The sequence below is a fragment of the Equus asinus genome, chromosome 4, assembly GCF_041296235.1.
Source record: "Equus asinus isolate D_3611 breed Donkey chromosome 4, EquAss-T2T_v2, whole genome shotgun sequence".
Classification (NCBI taxonomy): Eukaryota; Metazoa; Chordata; class Mammalia; order Perissodactyla; family Equidae; genus Equus; species Equus asinus.
This window is the reverse complement of record NC_091793.1, coordinates 90944191-90965937: the sequence shown is the minus strand read 5'-3', so window position 1 is coordinate 90965937 and position 21747 is coordinate 90944191. Positions and strand designations below refer to the sequence as shown.

The 21747-nt window shown below is 35.0% G+C and overlaps 1 protein-coding gene across 11 annotated transcripts in view; it reads right to left on the bottom strand.

The window, feature by feature from the left end:
* MBD5 (methyl-CpG binding domain protein 5) overlaps positions 1-21747 on the bottom strand; it is a 409939-nt gene that overhangs the window by 54567 nt on the left and 333625 nt on the right. For 9 of the 11 annotated variants that reach the window (XR_011502803.1, XM_070507660.1, XM_070507658.1 and 6 more), the window contains 5 exons: positions 16240-16413; positions 6043-6153; positions 5480-5758; positions 1920-2022; positions 640-820 (listed from right to left, as the gene is read on the bottom strand). Coding sequence is in view for 10 of the 11 variants with exons in the window: in XM_070507660.1 (XP_070363761.1) it covers positions 640-820; positions 1920-2022; positions 5480-5592 (397 nt within the window). In the remaining variant the exon portion in view is untranslated. Of the gene's footprint in view, positions 1-639; positions 821-1919; positions 2023-5479; positions 6154-16239; positions 16414-21747 lie in introns of all 11 variants that reach the window. The other 2 variants (XM_070507659.1, XM_070507664.1) reach the window with 2 other exon arrangements.

Sequence of the window (21747 nt, the reverse complement as noted above, 5' to 3'; positions counted from 1 at the left end):
TGTCACCATATCTGCAACTTCTGCAACAAAATTCAAATTGGTGAATCTAGGTGAAGGGTACATGGGTACTCAATGAACTGGTCATGTAATTTTCCTTCAGCTTTGAAATTTTTAAAAAACAAAAGCATGTGTGCATGTGTATGTGTTGGGGGACTTATAGAAAGTTCCTGGCAAGGTGATTCCTGTTAGTAGGTGTTTAATAAATGGCTATTAAATGACTGAAAGAATAACACTGCTAGTTCTCGAAAACATTGGTAGTTGCATTTGAGGACTTGATACCACCTGTTTCAATCCAGCCCTAGGAAAAAGGCTATATTTATTTCCTAAAAATCAGTAGCACTTTCTCTTTTGTTAACTCAGCTCTACATACCTGCATAGCATTTGCATGTGCTAAGTAGTTTTTATTCTGCTTGTTTAACTGGGTAGTTTGGATAGGAAATTTTGGGAACTGGTTTCATAGGAATTTTTCAGAACTAATTTGCTATTTGTAATAAAATGAGAAAACATACATAACTTTAAGCATTGTGTATGCTTGAAAAGTGGACTTGGAAAATGCTTGGCAAAGTGATTTCTTATGATTCCTTCCCCAGGAGAGGAGTGGGGAAGGAAAATTCCTAAAGCCTTCACCATATTACATACTTGTTCCTCCTCCAGGACTGGTGAGCACCAGTGAAGGATGTGGAGCTTCCATGCTTTTATGAAGTGTTGCCACTGCAATGATTTTTCTTTTATGTATGCATAGCTTTGTGACGTCTTCATCTGCTTTAACATCTTCTGCAGTTCTCTGTTTCACAGCAGCTCCAGGATCAAAATTAAACACCTGGAAAAAGCACAGCCTTTGTTTAGAATACGTCTGTAAAAACATTAAATAAAAAGATCTCTTTGTTTAAAAAAAAAAGTTTTACACAGATTAAGCCATAAATCTAAATAAAACTTTTTCAAGTTTTTAAATTTAAGAAAAGGAACTTTATATAACTTAATAAATACTTCTGCTAACTCATAGTTTTTAGTGGCAAATAACTAAAATCATCTTAATTCTAAGACAGCGAAGATAAATACATGGAATGGTATAACATCTGATAATGTCCCCAATTTTAGATACTTCCTAACGTTAGTATAAAAACAGATGAAGTACAGTTTAAAAACCCTAAAAGCTGACATTTCTACATGCTAACTTTTTCTTTTGCTTTATTTTGTTACTATATTAAGACTACCCTTTCACCTATTTAAAAAGATCTATTACTCTATTAAAAATATCTTATTTATATTATTTATTATCTATTAAAAATATCTATATACTTGTAAGCTATTTCAAATACTTTTTTGGAATGAGTGACACACAAGTAAAAAGGAAAGAGTTATCTATTAATCTTTAGTTTTTAGAACTATTTTAAATTATCTCTATAATAGATATTCAGAGAACATGACGTGTTTCCATAGCAAATAATATTTTATCATTTAAAATGATTTTACTTTTTACCTTGCAAAGGAGTAAGGGTTTCATGTTTTGGCTAGCAGGGTTCAGCTTTGTGATTTTAGAAACATTTGTGGCAGATTTATCAACACTAGTGCTAAAAATAACATTGCAGATTGAGCAGTTATAGTAGGGAAAGAAAATACTGCACTATTAAATAGTGAGCATAGCTATAGCTCTAATGAAAAGGTGCAAAAGAGGTTTTAATGAAATATTTAATATGAACATAGGTTTGTTACCTTTGAAAATGAGTCTTGGATTTGAACTATTTTCCACAATCCTTAAGCATTCCAAAATGCATGCAAAAGATATCTAATCAGATAAAGACTTTAAATTGCACATATTATTGAAGTAATATAAAAATGAACTGCCAAATGAGAAAAGCAAATATATGAAACACCTAAAAAATAGAAAACTGCTGATAGATCTATTGTGAAATGGTTACCTTGGGAAGAATAAGAGGACATTCCAAGCCACACTTGCATGTTCCGTCAGTAAGCAGGTATGTTTTAACCTGCTCCAAGCAAGATAACAAAGACCCACTGGGACTGTAAAAATAGTTTAAAAAAACATCAGGAAATAATTCTGACTGCACATATTATATGAAAAAAAGCCATAATTTATAGTCTTACGGTCCTTCACAGGATAATATTTTCGACTAAGGAAAAGCATTTTCTTTGTCAATATTATGTTAGCTACTAAATTATAGCCTTTAACGCCATTGCTCTTTCTTTTGAACCAAAATATTTCTCAGAAAAATACAGATCTTCATAGAAAATTAAATAAAAGTATTTTGAAAACCAAGAGTGGACTAAGGATGGCAAAAATGCTATTCTTAAGGACAGAACAGGCAAGAAAGGAACAAGAAAACTACATGAAAGTAATCATTATCATTTTAAACTACAAGATCTACTTTTAAAGCTATTTGAGGAAAAACTGAAATTTAGAAACACATTGGAGGTCAAACCAGAAAGTTGCTATGTCTACAAAGTTGACGCTAACAAGTTCTTCCCTTTAATCTTGAAGTCTAGAACCAAGTTGTCCCTATGTAAAAACAGGCTTTTCTTTTTTCTGCTTCATCCATGTGTTTCTTTGAAGCTAGATCAGTGTGGCCCAACTCAAATTATACTGAAGAGCCAAACCATACTGACAAGAAGAGAGGAGCCAAGCGGAGCTGACAAAGGATGGGCAAGTCTTGAGGAAATACGGTTTTAAGCAGCAGAAATGTGCCTTGCAGATCTTCTGGCTGCTAATTGGCTAGTGGACCCAATGTTACTACTCTTCAGGTCACAAAAGTCAGTACAATACGTGAATACAAAAAAAGTTCAAGTCTACAGATTAGGTACTAATTCAGATGACAGGATAAGTCTTTGATTTTCATTTACAATGAGGGTTAGTTCAAAATGAGCAATTTCCATTTTAGGACTTCTATTATTTATATATTGATATTACAACTTAAATGCACATTATGCTTTGAACATTATTCTATACTTTTCATTCAAGAATATCTTTTACTATATATTTTACCAAGAATATCTATTTACCAAAACCTTCACTTAAGCTTTTGGATCAAATTTAATCATAAACAATACTCTCTATTTCGTATACAAAACATTACACTATTGGAGGTAGACTATTTTGCTGCTACAAAACACAGGTAGTAGGTTTGTATCTATACATGACTCAGTTTTAAAATGCAATTCTTATTTATGGACAATCATATAAGTGACTTATGCATGTAGAAAATCTCAATTAAAATCCTCAACTTTGTCAACACACTCTCTGACTTATTTAGGCTAACAAATTTTTTCAGATGACATGTAAAGAATAATAATTCCCTTATTACAGAATTGAGTTCCACCCCAGCAGCAGGGGCAAGAAGATGTTTTTGGAGGTCTGCTAATCTTGATAAAACAAAATCACAGTTATCAAGGGAAGAATTCACGAATTTTATGAAAAGAAACTGCCTAACGTTTTACAGTTAAAGAAAGTGTACAGACTGAATCCTAGAGGAATTTAATTGTAAAATTAAACCTGAAGACAAGAATTTCTTAATTCTATTAGAGTATCTACTCTAGACACTTTAAAAACACTTCCTCTCCATCAGTCAGTGGGTCCTTTCCTTCAGTTGTAGCTCTTTAATTAACTTTTGGGAGTAATAATTAACTAAAAAAATAGTTACAAGTCGTATGGCATAGATGAAGCTTAGAAGATTGGAAGCAGGTGGGAAATTTAATGTGTAGCCTCAACGCTACCCTGAGGCAGGAGCAGCTGGAGACTAACCTAAACATTACAAGCAAACTGCGCGTCGAGAAGGGAGCAATAGAAGGAGGGCTAGCCTCCTATATACGTTCAAGCAGTAATATGTTAACTAGTCATAGAGAAACAAACCGAGCTCATGCTGGCTTAATTTAATTTGAAGGTTTTAGCTTATCTGGCAAACTTAGTTTCTAAAATAATTCTTAGTGTACAGATTTGGATTTGGAGAACTCACACTAACAGATAGTGAAGTCCAGTCAGACTTGGAAAATCATGAACAAGATAAGTGACAGATTCCCAGACTTAACTGGCTTCAGCTTCACTCTCAGCAATTTGAAAAGGTGATTTATCTTTCAGAAGCAAAAAAATAAATAAATAAAGATTTTAGAGTCGTTTGCTCTAAACTAAATATATTTGCTCTTTACAAACCAGAAAAATCATAAATATGAATAACAACACTGATATCTTGCTGTATAGTTATAACAAAGTATTTCTGGGAGTTTGTTAACAGTAGTGGCAATAGGAACACTCTGAGGAATTTATTCTACGTGTCCTTGTCCATCTTATCTACCATGGAACAGGCTCCACATTCTCTGCTTTCTTATCCCTTTACTCCAGTTAATACCAAGCACATCTTTAATATTATAGAAACAAAAAATTTATGTGCAAAAGAATTTCAATTGGTAATTAAATTTAACCTCAACAAACACTTTACATAAAACAAATGAACCCAGGATAAAACCTGAACTGCCTTTCTGAGTTGTTATGGCATAAAGTTGTTTGTGTTTCTATAACGGAAAAGACCTCAGTCATGTAAATACATCTTTACACAAATGGAGAATTCCGTTGGAGCTTGGATATAACTACCCGCACTGAAAGTAACAGCATTAACATAGTGATGCAGTGTGATATCTTCTAAAAAGTTCTATGTCTATTTCTAATAGTTTTTTTTATTACACCACAAAGAAAAATTTACGGTATCCTAATCTTTCATATACTTACTGGAAAACTACAAAGTAAGGAACTTAGGTGCCAATTATTTAATAATAAGACTAAAACTTCTTGCCAGCAGTTCAGTGATTCCATTCAACTTGTTTTACAGGAGACATATGCCATCAAAAGTTAAGAGCAGGCATCTGCATTTTTTTTGTATAATTTTTACTTGTGAGATGAAGAGCCATCTTCATCATGACTTTTTGTTTTTTTTTTACCATTATATGCAAAAGAATAGATTAAAAAACTGTGCAGAAAAAATACAGAAATTACTTTTAGTTAAATATCAGGCATTAAGAAGTTTAATAATTGAAACTACTTATAGATAAAAATACTCAACTTTACATTAGAAAAGCCAGCTGAAGCACTATGAAGGCTAGAACAATATTTTTAAGAGACATTGGGTCTATTTCCAGTATTTTTATTCTCCTGTGAATGTGGTAATGATGTTTATATGGTTCTTTTAGAAATCTTCATATTTTTCTTTATCCTTGTTAAAGAGATAAGCAGAATGACACCTTATATACACAGAAATAATGCACAAAAATTCTCTCTGGTAACCTAAGGCAATTTACACTGCAAAATAGTACGGAATAAAAAAACTCAAATATTTCTAGCTTGAAGATCATTTATTCAAATTTATTTGAGATGCTGTCAGTCATGGTATTTTGTTCCCTCAAAGAAGAACAGACTCTACCTCTTAATTTGGGGACTGTACCCTTGGAGGTAACACAGGTAATCATAAGGGCTCACCTGACATAAAGCACTCCATTTTGATCCACACGACGCTGCCAACCCACAGGAACTTGTACAGCTGGAAGACCTCCATCCTTGTCCCCTCCGTCACACTCCTTGCCTCCATTCATTTTCTGTGTCTGCTTGGGACTCTCCAAAGATATCAGCAATAAGATGATATCCTTATATTACAGGGCATGGTGGCCTTCAAAAATGGCCAATGCAGCACAGTTTTTCCCAGACTGTACAAAATGCATTGGGAAGCTTCGGCTCAGTTTGGAACCAAGTCCTTGAAATCTGCCATTGTGGAAAAAATCAGTTTCCCATTATAATCTACATTAAATAACCAGTATTTAATTCCTAAGGATGGGCTACATGGGTAAAAATGAGTGTTTCTGACTAAGGAAAATCATATTCAACAATACTGGTACCTGTCTGAAGTGGGGGAGGGGAGGAGTGTAAAGTTTTTAGTTCAACATTTTGTCTTGAACATTGACGTTGGACTAAAATAACCTCTAGTATTTAGAAACTGGTTTCATTTTTACAGTGTGAGTTGGCTAATATTTCCAGGTACTACCCGCCTTTATAGGCCACATTCTTTAAGCTTTCTCTTCATCTTCCAATCTGAATTCAAGATGTTGCAGGCTGGTTCATCTGATGTTTTCATGTCTTCAAAATTCCAATAATGTAGCCTGAAACATATGTAAATATGTAATCTCTATATTAGTGTTGAAAAACTGAGAAGCTGCACACTTGTAAAACAGAATAACTGCTAAGTGTATCAAACCACTTTGATATCCTCTGCTGTCAAAATCACGTGTTAAAGTCCACCTGTTTTCTCCTTCCAACTTGATTCACTTATTCCAGTTAAACCAATTTGCTTGCTCTTTACCACATGCAGCTTTCTAATTACTAGAGATAGACTCATAATTATGGCACTACACACACACACACAACCTCCTTCTAACACACAATAAAAATATATCTATCACTTCTCATGACCTGACAACTGAAAATTTGTGTTAATCCAATCACATTTGATCACTTAATTCTACATACTCCTATAATTTACTTTTCTTTTCTAATCATCATATTGGCCTAAAGAAAACGTTTCTTTTTTTTTTGAAGAAAAAATTAAAAGGAAATAAACTTACAGTAAATTTCCTAGTATAAGTGAAGGTTTTTCCCCACTGTTCTTGAACATAAGAGGGAGAGTTGCTTTATGGTCAAGATTTACAAATTCCCTTCTGTTACGGAATTCTGTTATTAGGAATTCTCCTAATTCCTTTATTGTGCTGTATGGGGAACACATCCTGGCTTGAAACAGCAGCAATCAATGCTAGTGTGGAAAGCTTAGAAGAGGTCATCTTAGTGGAACTATTAAATAAAAAAAGATGGCAAATAAATTTTAAAAAAGATTTAGTACTTAATCCTGGTGGAGAAAGTGATGTCTCTGTTGCTAGCATTATTGGTTGCAGTAAACAAGACTTTTTATAATTAATTTAATACATAGCGTTACATTGTGTTACATAGTGTTACATAGTGTCGCATTGTGGGACTTGTAAAACTACACTAAAGGATGAATTAAAAAAACTGTTGTAGTGCTATATGAGTGGGACTTGTTGTTTGTAATAAAAATTTCCAGTGACAGCATCATCCACAGATTAAAAGATGCCATATCTCAAACAACTTAATTGGAAGTGAAGATGACATGCTCTGGAAAACTGTGTTAAATGACTTAAGATTCATATGGAAGTATTAAAACTCTTTAAAAATTTTAAATAAAAGTTAATTTAGATAATGTTTTAAATACACATGTATAAAATCAACAAATTAAACAATATAGTTAGACACATAACTACTTAAGCTACATTCCCAAAAGTCTACATATTTAAGTTGCCCTCAAACTTTGTTTTGGATCTCTTCATTGGGAAAGCAGGAGAATGCCTCACAGTAAAAGGCATCATGCATTCAGACGTATGTCTTATTTCAGCTTCAGTTCTGAGACAGAGAATGTTGTAATGAAGTATACTCATTTAGAAAAAGTCAGGAACCATGCTTATGGGTATGGGAAACACTGGCAGGCAATGGGAAAAGAAGCAAAAATGTATTGGGAAGTATTAGTGGTGTAAGGAAAAATGCCAAGCAGTAATATTCCCAATGGTGTCTCAAGCTGGTAATTTGCAATGCTGGGCCCACTCCACTGTGTCTGTGCTTCTCACAGAAATGACCCAGTTGCAGGCAGAGTGTCCTATTTCTGTCTTCCATTCACTGTACCTTTAACCTGATCATGTATGTGTTTATTCATGTTTCATTCAGCAGTTAGTGAGCAGCTACCACATACTAGGTACTGTGCTATGTGCTGAAGTACAAAGATGGTAAGACACCACTTTATCCAAAGCCCAGTGTAATATTTGGCACTAAAGAGCTTGTCAGTGTGGAAGTACAGAAAAGGAGAGAGGGAAGACGAGAAAGGATGGAGAGAGCAAGGCAGGGTCAGCCCCTGTTTCTCAAGAAGTTCTTGCCTAGTGCACTACCCAGTACTAGGGAAAGATGTGAAAGAGATACGAATTTTGTGCCATCCTGGATTCTGGGTTTTGTCAAATAGCAACAGAATCTGATGACTGAACCTGTTTTTTTATAGTCCCTTTTCATGCTCATTCTATTACCTTGTTTTTCCTAAAGAAATCTCTTCAGTGGTCTCTGATCATTAGATTGGACCAGCTCTCATTTTCCCTACTTTTGAGCTTTCTGACCATTTGATGCCTTTTTTTGGGGGTCTGTCTGCTCCTGCATGTGACTCCAACTTCCACAAGACTGGCTGGCTTGCTCCATTAAGTAATTTGTAGATCTGCCAGATAATAACATTAAAGTGATTCCTGCCAAATGTCTCCCTTACATTTCAGTAATCAAAAGTACAAATATCTGATGGCTGGGTTTTGCTTAGACCAGCAGTTCTCAAAGCGTGTGGTCCTGGGACAAGCATCATTATCAATAACAACTGGAACTTGTCAGAAATGCAAATTTACAAGCCTGACCCCAGACTTACTGAATTAGAACCTTTGGGGGGCAACTTGTTTTTTAACAAGCCCTCTAGGTGATTCTGATGCATGATCAAGTTTGAGACCCGCTGGCCTACACTAACGTCCCTGTTTCTCTTCCTAGGACATGGCAGGTTTCACATCTCTACACCGTGTGGGCAGCCAGCCCCCACTCACTTCCTTTTGTCTTTGGGAGGGTCATCCTTTCGTAGCTCATACTTCATCCTTCTAGAGGCAGCTCAATTGTGAGGGTCTTAAGGAACACCTCACAGAGCAGAGGCCCAGTAATTATATAGCTATCATTTATTTATGTGTAAGTGGCACTGATTTTCTCAACATTCATTTTGTGAAATTAGAAAATTCAGAGAAGTTTAAAAAGATGAAAATAAAAACTGAACCGTAATCTCACTGGTGAATAATAACCACTGCAAACATGGATGTACTTTTTTAAAATCATTGTTTTTAGAAAGTCTTAAAAGCACACATAAAAAAAAGAGTTTAATAAACAATGAACTACCATTCCAAATTCACAATATAAGCATTTTGTCAGTTTTGCTTATATTTTAAAATAAAAGACAGAAAATATTACAGATGAAGTTAAACACTATCCCCTACCCTCATCCCCATCCCATTTCCCTTTTTAGTAATATTCTCCTTCCTTCCACCCCAAGGGCAACCATCATCATGATTCTGGTCTGTATCCTTCCAGGCTATGTTTTTATATGTTTATTACCCATACGTGTATATGTAAACAACATTTGGTATTGTTAAATGTGTTTTAAAATTTTACATAAATACTGCTATACATATATATCATTCTGCAACTTGCTTTGTAAAATTCAATATTGTTTTGAGAGCTATCTCTGTTGAGATATATAGATCTATTTCTGGTGCAGATATATAGATCCAATTCATTAATTTTTAACATCTGAATAATATTCTATCACATGATTATGCAACTATTTATCTATGGGTATATCAACCATATTAATGTTGGGTTGTAGGGTCTGCACATTTTCAACTTTACTGCCAAACTGCTCTCCAAAGTAGTTGTACTGATTGCAAAGTTTTCCTATGAATAAACGTGCCTTTTTCCTTAAATACTGAATTATTACCTCTTTGTATTTTATTTTCATCCTGAGCATTTTACTATGGCATTAAATATTTTTCCAAAATATGACTTTTAATCACTGGACAGAAATTTCCTGGATCGATGTATATAATTTATTTACTAATTTCCCTTTTGTAGACATAGATTTTCTCCTAAATTTTCACAATTACAGTCATGCATCGCATAAGGACGTTTCAGTCAACATCAGACGGCATATATAACGGTGGTCCCTTAAGATTAGTACCACATAGCCTGTGTGTAGTAGGCTATACCATTTAGGTTTGTGTAGGTACACTCCATGATGTTTGCATAATGACGATATCACCTAATGACTTATTTCTCAAGGAATGCATGACTGTATAAGTAAATCTGAGATAAATATTCCCATACATAAATCTATGATCATTTTGATAATTCACTCAGAGTTATTTGATAAAATAGAACTGCATACTTTTAGGGCTGTGGTAAATTTCTTGAAGTGCCAGGAGGGTAGTTTTATTTTTTATTCTTTTTTAAATTTTTTCCTTTTTCTCCCCAAAGCCCCCCTGGTACATAGTTGTATATCTTAGTTGTGGGTCCTTCTAGTTGTGGCATGTGGGACGCTGCCTCAGCATGGCTGGATGAGCAGTGCCATGTCCGTGCCCAGGATTTGAACTGACGAAACACTGGGCCACCTGCAGCGGAGCGCGAGAACTTAACCACTTGGCCACGGGGCCGGCCCGGGAGGGTAGTTTTAAGAAAGCACATCAGATAATGTTTCTCAAACTTCTGAAACCCATGCATGCCCTCTTTGCTAAATATGAAAATCTGTTCTACTTGCCTTCGAGATTTTGATAACACTATTTTCTATATAGAATCATCATTCAAGATTTAGTCAAGCTTTAATTTTATAGTTTGGATGATAAAAATAACAGTTTCTCCTCTATTCCAGATTTAACATAAAAAATACATATCTACAACATTTTCTCTTCACCTCTCCTAAAGATTCCATTATGACCCACTTTGTTTATATGGCTTGGCTTAAGCCCAACAGACACAGGTTAAAACAGAAAAGAATTTGCGTTATAAAAGTCACCTCCATCTCACTAATACTCAGAATCAAGGACAGATCTTATATTTATGATAAAATTTAAATTTATTTCACAAACAGTTCTGATAGCAATAATGAAATTCAAAAAGTGGGGTATATGGGTGTTCTGAGGAGGATATATGCCATAATTCTACCAATGTTTTCATTTTCTTTCTTCCTTTCAATGTGCAAATTGGTCTATGAGAATTGGCTTTTGGTGAATTGAATTTTATGACCTGACTTACTTCTTTACATTGGTTTCTTCCAACCATATAGAATTCACATTAGATGTCATCTCCTCAAGAGACTATACTGTAAACCCTAGGTACTCTCTCACACTTTGTTAAATTTACTGATACCTCTTATTATCCAATTTTTTTTCTTATTTGTTTGTTTATTGACACTCTCTCCCCATAGGAATGTAAGCTCCCTCAGAGGAGGGACCTTGTCTCTCTAGGCCCTCCTATATTCTCAGTTCCCAGTATAGTACCTGGCCTACAGTGGGTGCTTAAATACTTCCTGAAGACTATGCATATTCTAATTAGTCAGTATAATTTTATATTCTGATTTTTACCATGTAGGCTTATAAAGTTTCAGCAACACATGTCTAAAATGAAAGAGAAGTTTTTAAAAGAGGCCAAGAGAAGCCAAGGAGTGTGCATGTTGGCAAAATACACAAAGGAAGGATTTTTTTACTCTAGATTTGTCCCTAATGATCTCACAATCTCTGGGTGATAATTTCTGTGTAGAAAAAGTATGATAGAGATTCTAAGAAAATTAATATGCTAAATTTATGCTTTATTTGTAAGTTCATCAGTTTTATTTATTAAGTGGTTTATATACACACTTTAATTGGATTAATAAAGGAACCATTATAATAAATGAATGCAATAATATAAAAATTAAACATATTTCAACAGGATGTTAATTAGTGCAATAGACCTTTTTCTTTAATCTGCTTTACTGACATTCTTGTCAACCTAAGAATAAACTCACTACTTTATGCAGTGTTAAATGTATATTTTAAAAGTTATACCCTAAACATCATCAAAATTAAATATCAGAGAATACGACATCATGAAAATAAGTAAGTAGCTCTTCTTTATAAATCTTTCTGAATAATATCAAACATCATGAATTCCTCTGAATAATGACACACAAATTTGACTAATGGTAAAAATAATGAATTGATTTTTGAGCCATGTGATCTGATAAGTAAATTCTATTCAAATGTTTATAATGACATCACACACTGATCTTGTGCTGTTACTTGGCCATACAGCAGGACAGAATAAATACCCAGTGAACTATAGATTTATCAAAGTGAGACTATGTAAATTAGGTAAAACACCAATATTTAATGTGTTATATAAGTCTTAATCATCATTTATACTTTTTATACTATGCTTATAAAGTTCATGAAATATTTAAAGTTAAATAAGAAGTCCACTCCATTCCTACACTTGCAAGAGTGAACGCCTCATGTTCTCCAGTTGAGAACAAGTCTCACATAAAACCTACCTCTATACTTAAGTTCCCACAACAGATATGATTGGATTTAAAAAATAGCATTAGCATTTTGGAGAGTAATGTCTGAATGACTACAGCATAATTATCATTTGATTGGATAATAAAAGGATGTACTCATAATCTTTCCATAATTATTAGTTAAATTATGCTTGTTAGAGTAACCCTAAATGACATTTGCCCTTTTCAATTATCTTTCACCCTCACGTCAATTATTCAAACAGCTCCTTCACAGCACTTAGCCAGTCTCCTCATCCAAACTTCCCATCTGTTTCACCTTTCACCTATTTATTCAAGCTACACTTTTATTTAGGAGCACACTTATCTTGCAGTTATATCTTTTTTCATTTTTTAAACACCTTCCAATAGATGAACCCTATTTTCACTCTGGTTATTATTTCCATTTGGTTCTTATCTTCATTGTGCAGCCATCTCTTCTAAAACACACCTCTCAGATACATCTTTTCTAAGAGATCTAGTGCCTCTGTTAGGCTCTACTTACTCAGCCCAAGTATCCCCAGTACATTTGCAGTTGTTTTACACAGTTGTATCAGGATATCTTAAGCACAACTTTCCTGCCCTAATCAATGAAACTCTCTAGTTCCTGAAGTCCTTGCCCTTTCAGTGCAGAAGAATGTAAAAGTTCACAACCCGTGCATGAGGGATCACATTCACATAGGAAGACCACATTTTTCACAAACTCTGAAGGTAAAAGGATGGGCTCCTGAGAGTGAGGCCAGTCTTCAGAGTCTAGGTAACAAGCATCCTGGCCTACGCCCATCTATGGTCAGGAGTATTATTTATATCAGGTCATTCCTTGCTACAAACGTTCAGCAAGTTACCCATTGTAGTCACACAGAGAAGCCTTCAGAGAACTAAATGCTGAGTATACTAGGCTGACATTGGCCACAAATATTTTGTAGCTCCTTCCATCAGGAGGTGGAATTTATTATTCCACACTGAATCTGGGCTGGCCTTCTGATTTTCTTTGAGCAACAGAATGTGATGGATATGCTACCGTTCAAGTTCTGAGCCTAAATCTCAAGAGGCCTTGCATCTCCCACTCTTGCTTCTCGGAATGCCGCTGTCGTATGAACAACCTGAGCTATCCCCCTTGAGGATGCAAGACCATGTAGAGAGAGAGAAGTCCAGCTGGTCCAGCCAGTCGAGCTGAGGCCCCAGTCATGTAAGTGAGCCCAGCCAACACCATGTGGAACAGGGATGAGCTGGCCCAGCTGAGTCGAGCCTAGACTGCTAATCCATAGAATCATGAACATTACTTCAAACAGCTAAAAACTATACTATACTCTAAAATATGGTTTTATTTAAATCAATTATAGTATTGAGAAGCTATGTAGCTCTACCCTTTATTAGCTTGTGACCTTGGGCAAATTTTAAATTTTCTTTCCTTATAAAATGGAGATTATAGCCTTATAGAATTGTTCTGGGGATCTAATAAGTTAAAAGTCTTAAACCAGTACTTAGCACACAATAAATATCCAAGTTGTTATTATATATACATAGCTATTAAAATGTTATAGAAAATTTAATAGCCCTGGGAAAGGTCCATGATATGGTCAGGTAAAAAACCATACTACAAAGTTGCATGTGTAATTATAAATCTTCATTTGCAAAGATGCTTATACATATGCAGAGACAGGAACAGAATAGCACTATTCTCCCAGTGGTTTTCTCTAGGTAGTGGGAACACAAGTGATTTTTATTTTCTTCATTGATTTCTGTTTTTTTGAAATTTTCTGTAATAAAAATGTATTGGTTCTGTAATCAGGAAAAAAACATTATTTCCAAAAAATTATATGTTATATTTATACAACAGCTAACTAATGTTTCCCTGATCCTTAAAAGCATTAGGGAAGCTTTTTTATTGGAAACAGTCACAGGCTTTGTGCCTAGTATTATCCTATTATTTCTCTTTCAGTTTTAGCTAAGTAGAGAAAAAGATACAGAGGGAGAAAGAATACCACATTAACCTTGATGATCTAAATACTAGAAGGAAAAATTAAGGCTATCCCTTTGATTGGTTCTAAAATGCCTCAGGGTGTTACTCTTATTTTTCTGCCTGGAATACCATCTCTCATCTTGACCCTCTTGTTCTTCACTAAACCAACTCCTATTTATCTCAGTTTAAACGTCACTTCCTCAAAGAAGCCTTCCCTGGTTTCCCCAACCATATTTAGCTTTCCAAGTATAACTTTGGTTCCTCTTGTAGTTCTCCCTTATAATATCCAGTAATTCACATATATTACTAAATCTAACTGACTTTGTCTTTGCCCTTGCCATTTATGTGACTGCAAAGAAAAAGCAATTGAGACAATTAACCTCAAGTTAAAGCTTCCCTTCGTGCCTTTAAAAATATATATGGAAGTGAAAAGTGAGGGTCTGTATGCATATGTAAGAGGAGCTTACTATGCATTTTATCTTAAAAGAGAAAAAGTGAATAATCACCAGCTACCAAATACATATCCTTAAAAAAAATTTAGAGAACTCTTTTAAAATGTAGTAATAGGTCATACCAGAACATACGTGAACTAATTGATAAAGTCACTAGAATTCTGAGGGAAAAATTATTTATGACTTATTTCTGTATATTAGCCACCAGCATAATTTGCTATTTTTGCTTTGACATAGTATAGTAAAGTTTCTAACAGGAAATATTTATAAAAATACTTGTCTGGGGCTGGCCTGGTGGCGCAGTGGTTAAATTTGCATGCTCCACTTCGGCAGCCTAGGGTTCCCTGGTTTGGATCCCAGGTGTGGACCTATGCACGGCTTGTTAAGCCATGCTGTGGCAGGTGTCCCACATAAAAAGCAGAGGAAGATGGGCACGGATGTTAGCTCAGGCCAGTCTTCCTCAGCAAAAAGAGGAGCATTGGCAGCAGTTAGCTCAGGGCTAATCTTTCTCAAAGAAAAAAAAAAATACTTGTCTACACTGATATAATCTATTTAAGAGTGCACTACGCAAGTTTAAGAATAATTTTTGCATCTTATCTACGCATTACTGGTGTTCTGGCTATTCAAGGTGTATCTCAATACACATAGATCAAATCATTGTTGAAAAATGATGTACACCAATATTGTTTTCTCCTTAAACTGTACTAAAACTGACACAGTTGTGAATTAATGCCCTTTTTAGGTTGTACAGTATACTGAAACAACTATTATTTACCTACTTTTACTATAAAAATGTTTCGCACTCTTCAATTCACCTGGCAGTGGAAGCCAAGTTTCTACGTGGAGTAATTAGTTCTGCATAGAGGTAATGTACCCCCCAATAACCTTGAAAATCAGGTTACTCTTAAAGTGAAAACAGGAAGACTCCTCAGCCAGTGAAGAAACCCACCCAAAAACATTGTCTCTCAATATGTATAAATATCTAGAAACATTCAAGTCCAATCAATATCTCCAGCAAACATAATTAAATACAAAAGACAACTATTGTCTAATAAATTGTCTGATAAAGTTTGTCAAGAAGCAAGTGGAGGAAGATGGTCTCTGTGTGGATTCTAGAAAGGGGAGCCCAAAGCATACAATGTCTAAGCCCCATGAAATAAATGATCTTTTACTGTTTTTGTGCAGCTCATATATCAGGAACAAAATAATACCTGTAGATGTTTAGTGATGTCATATGAAAAGTGTCTCAAGGAGACTCCGTTTACATTTGACTGTTCACTGAAATGCTGAGGGTGGCAGGGAAAATGCAGCAGCCAAAGAAAACTTATGCACAACGTACTCAGGCCTGAGAGTAAGAGAGTTTCAATAACACAAAACCAGGCCTGGAGTATTTTAGAGAACATGCTGAAGAAAAGCAAAACCTGTAGAAAATAAAGTCTCTAATTTAACAAAAAGGTAAGCAACATATGAGACCACGTTACAAACAGGAGGATTCGGCCAAATCCCACTTGTGGAAGTGTTTGGCTTGTACACAGCTTAAGAATAAAAACAACAGTGAATTAGTTGACAATATTTAAACCAAAAGATTTCACATGAAAATTTGCATTTCCTGCTTTACCTGAGAAACTGGACAATGTGGTAACACTAGGTCAACATTCCTGCCTTGCAACAATTATCTGGAACGGAGCAATGGCTGCTCCTTCAGATAGGACTTGGCTCTCCAGTTCACTGCAGTGGCTTCCTGCTTCATTCCCACCAGCCTGGCCTCTGTAGGCACTTGGGTTTCCAACCTCTGGAATAGAAAGGACCTTGAGATAAGGCTTGAAGGACTCACTGTAGCCCTTGACAAGAGGTACAACTTACTTTTTTTTAATGACCATTTAACCTACACTTAATAGTTTTTTCACAAGGGTGGAGGATGAACTCTCAGTGGATCATCATGTATTATTAGTATGTGTAGGATCACCAGAAAGCCAGCTAAAACCACAAGAACACAGTTAACTTTCTTTATGAACTTGAATTGACCAAGACTGTGGTGATTCTTGAGTTAGCGGAAGTAGAAGGTACAGAGACCTCTCATTCAACTTCAATCCTCTCTTTCCTTCTTTCTTAGCACCATCACCAGCAATACCAGATTACCATTATCTCAGGAACTCATCTTGGGATCAAAGAATTATGGAACCAAATTGTACATTACCATTATTTGATTTATAAAATGCCACTGATTTTTTCCCTTAATTTAAAAAATTTTCTTTTAGTAAATAAGGAAAAAAATTTTATAAGAGCTTTCAAATGTGTACTTGAGATCTTACTGTATTTTCTCCTACTCATCTGGGAGACACTAACAAGGCTCTTCCTCAGACTGGGTAAAATAATCCTAGGGACAGTCTAACTCATTTTGTTCTGTTTCCATGGTCATTGGATGACCTTCTGATTGTTTGGTGGATTTCATAGATGCTCTGATATCATTAAGTAAGTGACCTGGATCCCAGGTACAAGTATTTCAGTCAAAGAAAACATACAACAAATAAGTCACTTGGCTTATAAATGAATTTCTTGTAAATATGGATGGTCTGTGTCAGACCCTAGAGGCCCATCACCCTTGAAAGCAATGGCAGAATTCACTTTTTAATTGGAAGAGCTAAGAACTACATCTTGGACCACAGTTACTCCACAGGGTGCTCCTCCTCCTCTGAGGTCTTTCCTGAAGCCAGCCTAATTTTTTTTCTTCTTGTTTTTGGGCAAAAGCAGAACAGAGGAATGTGCAGGATGGGATGTAGCAGCATTCTTGAATATTGCTGTTTCTCAGAAAGCAGCCAGGAGAGACATAGGAGAAACTAAGGGATGTGGGACCAAGGTTAAATAACTATATTTTATAATCTTGATATACTAAAGGTACTCCAGGCATTAGATTTAATGTTTTAAGTATTTATTTGGCATCAACTACATGTGAGGTACTGTGATGGATACTAGGGACCCAAACATAAAGAGAACGTAGTCCCTATTTCAAGGAGCTTATTGCCTGGGAGGTGGAGGGTAGGGAGTTGGGCAGTCAGGTAAACACGTAATTATAACATTGAATGATACCAGCTATGATAGGGCTAAGTATGGAGTGCTAAATGAGCACAAAGAAAGAGCTGGTTCAGTTTTCAGGAATCAGAGAAATGAAGAGGAAGGATACATCTGAAGATGCACAGAGGTTAAACAGGCGAAGAAAGGTTAGCAGGAGACCTGAAACTTCACCCAGTCCGTGCAAATTATCTTAGCTCCAAAAGATTAATCTCGAAGATTTTACACTTCTGTCTGATAATAGCAATTCCAATATTGTACTCATTTTTAGCTGGTAAGCAAGCATAAAGGTCTCATTTTGTCAGACCTTTTAACCTTGAGATGTGATAAGTGATGATGCATTACTGAATATTTTCCACAGGAAGATCTGGAAGCCTGCCTGATGCCTGAAAGAGAAAATGATGACCTGACAGCCAGATAAGCAAATATTGTTTTCTAGAAGAAATACTATCAAAGAACGATGATTCACTTCAATAAGAAAGTAATATTAGATGAGAGTGCACTGGAAGCTGAAGCTAAAAGGAGCAAGATGTGGATGAGGGGGTCTTAGCCTTTAGATAAAGTAGTTCAAAACTGTTTGGAAGAATATCCTTTAATAAAAGAAGTCCATAAGTGATGGAAATAAGATGACTATTGTGCTAAAGTTATTTTACCCAATTGTATAAATAATATTAGCTGACATTTATCTTACCATCTTCTGGGAGCTGTGCTGAGCACTTTATGCATACATATATTAACTCATTTAATCCTTGTCACAACTGTCTAAGTACGTACTATTATTTTTCCTTTTCTAGAACTGAGGAAACCAAGGCAAGAGAAATTAAGTAACTTTACCTTCTCTTTTCCTCTCTGATAATTTATATCCCCCTTTCCTACTTTATTTTTTTCTCTTTAGTATTTATCACTAGTTAACATACTATGTATTTTACTATTTACTCTATTATTATCTTTCTCCTCTAACAAGAATATGAGCACCATGAGCACATGGATACATTAGTCATCATAACAGACAAAAATCTCTGCTATTTTTTGCTTTGGGTTCCATAGCTCCTTGAAGGCTGCTTTGTATCACAACTTCTTTATTTCTCACATCACAAAGTACAGAACCCTATACATGCTGGAGCCAAAAATATTTGTTGAGTGAATGATGAGCACAATTAATCAGTACACATATACTGAGCTCTTGCCATGCTCAACACTTTGCTAGTCACCTAAGATAGGGAAGTGCAAAATACCATCTAGGTTCTCAAAGAACTTAACACTGAGGAACAGAAATAAGTAGAAGCATAAGGAATACCTAAGGTACAAAATAAGAAGTCCTCATATTTCATTACTTTCATTCTTCAATCATCTAATGATGGCTAAAAACACTTACTCTTCACTCCTCCCAAGATACCCTAGCATCCTGCTGCATTAAACTTTCTTTAGCTAAACTCCAGGGTCAACTCCTCCATGAAGACCCCTCCAGCCTCTGGCTTACAGTTACTTGTTCATTCCCCTCTCATTCTACAGTGCTGCTTACACATATGTAACAGCACACAGCACACTCTGTTTCATGTATACTCATTCCTTGTTTCATATATTTTTGTGTGTGTAGTCACCAAACACATTACCAGGTAGATGGTATGCAAATAGTGTGCTTTGAATTATTTATTTTTCTCATCTTTCAAAATTCTAAAGAACTTGTTTTACTCGCCTAAAATATAATCATAAATAGAAAAGTTCTTGTTATAATATGTTAATATCACCCAGAGATACACAAAGTGGCTAACTGCAGGTATGTATTCAACCAAAATTGAATGGAGGCTGAATAGAAACTACTTTTCTTATTTTATTTTCAGCACAATTTCTAGATACGAGGAATGTCTCCAGCGTCTAGAAGAGATCCTGGTACACAAAAAATTAATTGTTGAATAAATGAATGCCTGTATATAAACCACGGAATTAAATGCTAAAGGGCATGGCACAAACTAAATGTACTATAGGAGATGATGTAACAAATAATAGAAAAAACAGTGAACTAAGGGTTATGAAGTCTGGCATCTGCAATTTTCTAGCTGTATAACTTTGAGCAAGACACTTAACCTTAGCTTTAGTTTTTTAATTTGTAAAGTTAATGGATTGGACCAGATCAGTGGTTTTTAAATTATTTCAGATGTAGATCTCCTCTGTCTAGTAAACTCTAAATGGAACCTCCATTATATAAAACAGAAAAAGAGATTTGTTAGTAATAATTCATTTTCTAAGACCAAGTTATAATATTACTTATAAAATCCATCAATAGAATAATGGGCTATTTTGATTAATAAAAAGTATGAAATCAAGGGATATGGGTGACAGTTCCAATTCTAAATCATTTTCATCAACAAATTCACTTCTGTATTTTGTTTTGGCTTTATAATATCGGGACAATTCTGACTGCCACAGAAAACCAACTGCAAATGGAAACGTTTTTTTTCTTCTGCTTTTTTTCTCCAATTTCCCCAGTATGTAGTTGTATATTTTAGTTGTGGGTCCTTCTAGTTGTGCCATGTGGGACACTGCCTCAACGTGGCCTGATGAGTGGTGCCATGTATGCGCCCAGGATCCGAACCAGTGAAACCCTGGGCCGCTGCAGCTGAGTGCGTGAACTTAACCACTTGGCCATGGGGTTGGCCCCGAAACTTTTTTTTAATACCTAATTTGTCTTTGGCAATATTAAAATCTCTGCAATTAAAATGGTGTAGAAGCTTAAAGAAGCAGTAAAGAAAATTTTGTTTCCAAAATTAAATGATGGTATCTAATCACTACTCATGTTTCTGATCATGAATACAAAATATGGGCAAAACTTAAGTTAAGCCAGGAAACTTTCTTTAATACAACATTATCACATTAATTTGTCATTGCAAAACTGTTAAGGAGTGATAAGGATACGTGGCAGGAAGATGCCCCTATGTCCTGTTCGTATTTATTCAATGGAGCATACACATGCTGTAGCAGTGCTCTTGCTTGCATAATTTGATTTGGGTATATAATAATGGACTCAAGTTTTTTAAAAGCCCAGCTAAAAACTTAAAAATAAATATGCCTACCCATAGGAAGTTCAAATATCTACATGAAAATTGGTAGCAAAGCTTTAGTCAGCAGTCCATAAAAATACAGACTAGCAGCACAGTTTATTTTTGTTTCATGATGTGTTCGTGTGTTACAATTTGGTATGACACATTTGAGTGTCCATGTTATTTTTAGCACAGTGTTAAAATACTTAATATATTTTTAAACATTAGATTTGTGTCCAACATTTGGAAAACTCTGAAGAAATTCATCTAAGCTGGATGTTCTTCTGGTCCTTTCAATTCTATCATTTCTATATAAGCTAGAAAAGCAAGATAGACTTTATAAAGGTGATTTCAACTTTTTCAACTCATTTTACATATATTTACTGAGAAGAGACACCTATGGGACAGGGAAGACCCTGATCAGATTAAAGTGGAGAACTTTTGTTAGGGAGTGTTATGAACACAGCTTTAAAAAACATGTCAATCTCCCTAGTATAGGGTAAATCTCTATGCACATGGGCTAAAAACAGCTTTAGTATCACAGATCCACGACATTTCTAACATAAGCATTGCTGGTCTACAGGTATCTTAATTTATAAATGCAATTTCGCTCCTATGTAGTTATTTTCTGATAATGAGATCTGTCAGATGGAGAATAATTTTTCAGTGACTTTGCCTTTATTTATTTGAAGAACATATTCTGATTTGAACTACAGAGGAAACTCTTAACTGACCTCCACTTAAACAAATCACTGAATTAATCAAAACAGCATTTCTCTCTGAAAACAGATGAATGTTTACTTCTGCTCTTACCAGTTGAGTTGTGTGCTTTCCAATGTCAGCTGAATCTTTTCCAAAGCTATCTGAGCCAATACTTGCTGGTTTAATTTAGGTATTTAATAAAATATTTCATAAATTGATAAAATGTAAGTTTAAAACAGAATGACTGTTTCCATGAAAATTAAGTTGAAAGCATAGCTTTTAACACCAGCCTCTTAAAAAGTGAAGTTGAATGAGAT